Genomic DNA, 5287 nt, shown 5'->3' with positions numbered 1-5287 from the left:
CAGCAGGAAAAGCAATATATATGTACTTAGCTGGGTTTAACAGAACAGTACCTTTCTCTTAGCTTTGAGCTGTTCATGATATTTGTCAGATGTGTCACCTGGAATCTCTCCTCCCCATAGGGTAATTCCAACTATGGTATAAGTGATACCCATGACAAGCAGTGGAAAACAGTATACCAGTACAATCACAATGACATGATACCTGCAATAAAAGAGCTTGAATTGATAAATGCTTTATAAGGAGCTGTTCAGATAGAATTTGATGTTCATACTATCAGAAATAAACAGTGCTACTCTAAGGAAGAAAATAACAGCATTTTCTATATTTAGTGGCAATGACTGTTTATGCTACTGTATTTACCTGAATCCAAGATGACTTTGAATTTAAGATGACCTCCACCAAATAACTAGATTCTAGACATGGAAAATGTATTAATTTGTTATTATTTTCCATGTATAGAATCTAATTAAATTTGTGCCCCCCTTCCCCCCCACTGTGGAGAAAACTGCAGGAGAGTAGGCAGTGGGGGGGCAAGTGGTCTGACCCCTGCACCTTGCCTCCGTCTCACTTGCCCCCGCTGCCACCTACCCACTCTGGTACCTGCACACCCAGCAAATGCCCCTCCCGTCCCTTGGTGCCTGTGCCTACTGCCATCTGCCCCACCATGCCTGTGACCACCCTGTGGTGCCTGTGCCTCCTGGTGCTTCCCCTCCTTGTGCCTGTCCCCTTGTTCCTGTGCTTCCCAGTGCCTGAACCCCTAACCTGGTGCCTGTGGCCCCTGATACCTGCCCCCCTGCCTCTGTCCCTCCTGCAGCCTCTGCCCCCCTGCTGCCTGCTCCCCGCAGCCTCTGTCTCCCTACACTACTTACTGTTAGTTGCTGCTCCAGCCCCATTATGGCTTGGGGTAGCTCCAGCCCTGGCTTGGCCACACAACAGCAGCTTCAGGAGCAGTAACTCTGGCTCTGGGGTGCCAGAGCTGCTGCCTCTACTGCTGCTGCGGCATGGATGGGCTGGGGCCAGAGCTACCATGTACTCCATGCCCCAGGCTAGAATAGGGGTGCAGCTGCAATTGACAGTAAGTGGTGGGGGAAGAGGAGGCAGATGTGGCAAGGGACCAAATGGAGGTGAGGGGCAAGCAGCCAGAATGACCCTGGGTTGGGGCCAGGATCAGAGCTGCAGTAGCTGCCTTCCCCCTCCCCTCTCTTTGCCTTGTATATTTTGAATGGGAAAAAGACCTCATCTTGCATTTGAGTAAATATGATAGCTTGTCCTCTGATCCAGTATTCTTACTGTCTTCTCATACAAGTCTGGACTGTGAACTGCAAAATTACATTACAATCAAAATAAAGTTCTATCGGATTAGTCCAAAATATCTCATCATGTTTCTGAATTCAGTCTAGTAGAAATCAGCATTAACTGAAATGCCAGTATGCCACTGCAAGATAGTGTGACTGTACCAAAATTATTTGAATAGACTCAAATAATACACAAAAATATACAAAGGAACACAATTGATTTTTATTTAAATATTTGAAAACCTAGCTTTTTGCTGTATCTAATATGACGTTAATACAAGATTCCTTGTTTGCTCTTCCAGATCTAGTGCCATTTGAAAAACCTTTAAAGCAAAAGGTAATTTAATCACAATTCTTCTAGATAAAAAAGCAGGGAATATTTAAGTTAAATCATTGTTTTAAAGGCTTTTTCAACACTCTTTATTCAGAATGATAAATTGTAGAAAAGCAATTGTGGTAATATAATGGGCCAAGTCATACCTCACAGCCTAATCCACACATAAGAGTCCAGAAGCAAGTTTATCCCTTGGGAACAGGGAGAAGATTGGTTGGGCTTATTTTCCTATGGCCATGTATAAGTGTATGAGAGAAATTCAAATTTCTACTAAGAGAATTGCTTTCACCTGATAGAAACCAAAAGTATTATAAATGCACACACTCATTCTGCCATACCAAAATTGGTGTTTTGGGAGAAAAATAAGCTGACTACAACCAGTTTGAAGTCACTCCTGGTCCCAGGAGAATGAACATCTGTGGCTTTCTCCCAGCTTAACTCCTCCCAGGGACCAAAAGGATTGAAGCCAGATTGAAGGCTCCTGTGCCTTCCCAAGATGGGTGAAGTGCAAGAGCTGGGAGCCAAATGCAGGGAGTGCGGTCCCTGCCTGTGCCCCTGTCCCCGCTCCCTCTCCAACCTTCTTTGCAGTCTGGAAATCTTGGCGTGAGAAGTGGACAGGATGCTTTGCCTGGAGCACCTGGCACCTGGAGCTGAGCTGAGGCAGTAACGCTAAAGTCCCCTGCCTGCTTCTCAAAGTAAAGCATGCCCCCAGCAGGGTGGGACAGGCTAGGGGCTGGAGCCAGGGTGATGCTGACTCTTACTGGCCAGTCTGCAGCAGCGGTGGCGCTGCCGGCAGATCCGGGGGCATGCGCCACCTGTGCCCTCCCAGGTTGCATGCCCATCCTCCCCATGCCCCCCAGATAAGCTGCTCACAGCTTCATACCCCACCTTGCACTGGCTGTGCAGGGCCCCCCCCCCCCCCTTTTCCCTGCGCCTTTCCCTACCCCCCCACTGTTGGGGGTGGGGAGATCGAGGCCGCAGTGGTGAGGGAGGGAGGGAGCTAGGGCTGGGGTCTCGATCTGCCCTGCCCCCCCAAGGCCCTTTTCCCTTCTCCCTCCCCTCCCCACAGACTTGCTTGGGTGGGTAGGAAGTAGATCTTCGGTTACTTTTAAATTCCAAAAGTGCTCTCCAACCTAAAATGGTTGGAGACTACTGGTCTAGAATAAGAAACCAGCTGGTATAAAATCAGTGCAGCTTCTTTGTGCCTAGTAGAGGTAGGTCAATTTATCACAGATAAGATCCAGTTCAATCCTTGTTATATCACATAGGAGTGTAGGCTAGGTACCTTAAATTCTACATAGCAACCCAAGTAAAGAACAATCACTTAAATACCATGGTATTGTACATGAGAGCTTGTTATCATTGTTAAGAGATGATTGATATGGGCCTGGAAGCTATTCTACAGACTTTGCAAAATGTATCTTTGTTTAAATAGAGGCATGCATTAATTTAAAATAACAAAAGCTTACGTAAAATGCTGTTTTGGACCACCTGGCCATGCTACATAGCAAAGCGTTCTCCCAGGCATCACCTTGGTTATGGAGTAGAGACACTGTGGAAATGCAAGTAGGAAAGCCAAAATCCATATGCTCCCAATGACTACCTTAGTAGCAGTTGCAGACAGCCTGGGCTTCAAGGGATCAATAATGGCCATGTATCTGTGTAAGGAATAAAAACAGATTTCGTGAGAAATCTTCAGTGTTTCTAAAAGAAAGCAGGTCTTGCAGTTTGGAAAATGAAAGAAAAAGATAGTTTGTTTTCTTCCCTTCAAAGAGACAGATCTCACACTTTTCAGGTGCATATTAGCCTGATCTAGCTCCCTTTAAAATGAATGAAAAAACTTAATTGATTTCAAGCTGAAATTCTGAATGACACTTTCTAATGAACTGTTCTGTAAATCAGAACAAGGGGAAAGGAGGTTCAGCTGACTGTTTTTAAAAGCTATGGTGCACATAGTTTACCATACATATACCACTACATCAGCTGATTCACAATAAGTTAGTTAAGCTTTCCAAGGATGGAGTTGATTTATGAATCAACAAACCAACTATAAATCTTAATGTACAGCTCCTCTCTTGTTGACTTGACGTATATACATGAGCTTCCTCACTATACATTCTGAAGTGTTGTCTCAGAGCAGTGAGTCTCAATCTGGGTGCTGTGGCACACTGGGTGCCCTGAGATCCTTTCACGGGTGCTGTGGGGTTCCATGTATATTAGCACTGTTAGGAATGCAAACAAGTGTCACACAATAAACCTAGAGATTTCAAATAGGAATCCATAGTTTTAAAATAATTCTGATCTGTTGCGGTCTTTTTGAGGTTTTGCAACAGAATTGCTTTATTATTTTTCTGTAGTCAAAAATGAAAAGAAAACCAAGAGCTAACATTTTCTGAGTGGTGTCTTGAGTCTAGTGAGAGGTGCCTTGAATTTATCAAGGTGTATCTTGAGTATAAAAAGGCTAAGAACCACTGCCGTAGGCTTACATGGGTGAGAAAAGTAAGCCACATTTAGTCTGTTATTAAGGTAGGGTATTGTTTGTTTGCATACAACAGATTTGGTATCAAATCTAAAAACCAGTAACCAAACCTGCAAGGTTACACTGGTGCCATAGACCAGCATATAGTCTTTGTCTATTTCAAGAGATGTTACATCTTTACCATATTTACTCATATAAGACAACCCTGACAAAAAACAATAGTGAAAATAAATCTGGAAGGTCAGGTAGCTTCTTTGCCACCTCAGCTTCTTATCCTGGGAGCTCCTTTCCCCCTTCCTTGCTGTCAGACTATGTTCTCCCTTAGCACATAGAAGAAGGGAACAAATCTGAAAATGCTAACATTGAAATAAACATAATATTCCAGATAGACAAATTACAGTAAGTACCTATGGACTTAGTTCATCCAGAACTGGAATATTTTATCTTTTTAAAAACTGATATAAGTTTTAGAAAAGGTACATAATATGCACAATTTTAAGCAGTATTTTTTATAATTACTTATGTATAGTACAGACTTTTATTTATTTATTTTGTATTTCATAGTTTCATAGTAGCTAGGGTCAGGAGGGACCTGAACAGATCATCTAGTCTGCCCCCCTGCCACAGGCAGGAATGAATGCTGGGTTCACAAGACCCCAGACAGGTGATCATCCAACCACCTCTTGAATTTGCCCAAGGTAGGGGCAAGGACCACCTCCCTGGGAAGCTGGTTCCAGATTTTGGCCACCCTAACTGTAAAATATTGCCTTCTGATCCCTAACCTAAACCTATTCTCCATCAGCTTATTACCATTGTTCCTTGTCACCCCAGGTGGTGCTGGGGAGAAAAGGGCTCTGCCTATTTGCTGTTGATCTCCCCTGGTGAGTTTGTAGGCAGCCACCAGGTCCCCCCTCAGCCTCCTCTTGCTGAGGCTGAACAGGTTCAGGTCCCTCAGTCTCTCCTCGTAGGGCCTGTCCTGCTGCCCTCTCACCAAGCGGGTGGCCCTCCTCTGAACCCTCTCCAGGCTGGCCACATCCCTTTTGAAGTGCGGCGCCCAGTACTGGACGCAGTACTCCAACTACAGCCTGACCAAAGTCGCATAGAGGGGGAATATCACCTCTCTGGATCAGCTTGAGATGCACCTTTGGATGCATGACAAGGTATGGCTGGCCTTGCTG

General features: G+C 44.8%; 1 protein-coding gene across 1 annotated transcript in view; it reads right to left on the bottom strand.

Annotated features, from left to right (window-relative positions):
- Positions 1-5287, bottom strand: part of TACR3 (tachykinin receptor 3) — a 112259-nt gene that overhangs the window by 62190 nt on the left and 44782 nt on the right. Inside the window, exons 2-3 of the mRNA XM_014527002.1 lie at positions 3100-3288; positions 52-202 (exon numbers count right to left, since the gene is read on the bottom strand). Coding sequence (XP_014382488.1) covers positions 52-202; positions 3100-3288 — 340 coding nt within the window. The remainder of the gene's footprint in view (positions 1-51; positions 203-3099; positions 3289-5287) is intronic.

This window comes from Alligator sinensis, unplaced genomic scaffold (genome assembly GCF_000455745.1).
Source record: "Alligator sinensis unplaced genomic scaffold, ASM45574v1 scaffold812_1, whole genome shotgun sequence".
Classification (NCBI taxonomy): domain Eukaryota; kingdom Metazoa; phylum Chordata; order Crocodylia; family Alligatoridae; genus Alligator; species Alligator sinensis.
The sequence above is the reverse complement of the archived record's forward strand: the minus strand, read 5'-3'. Positions and strand labels throughout refer to the sequence as shown.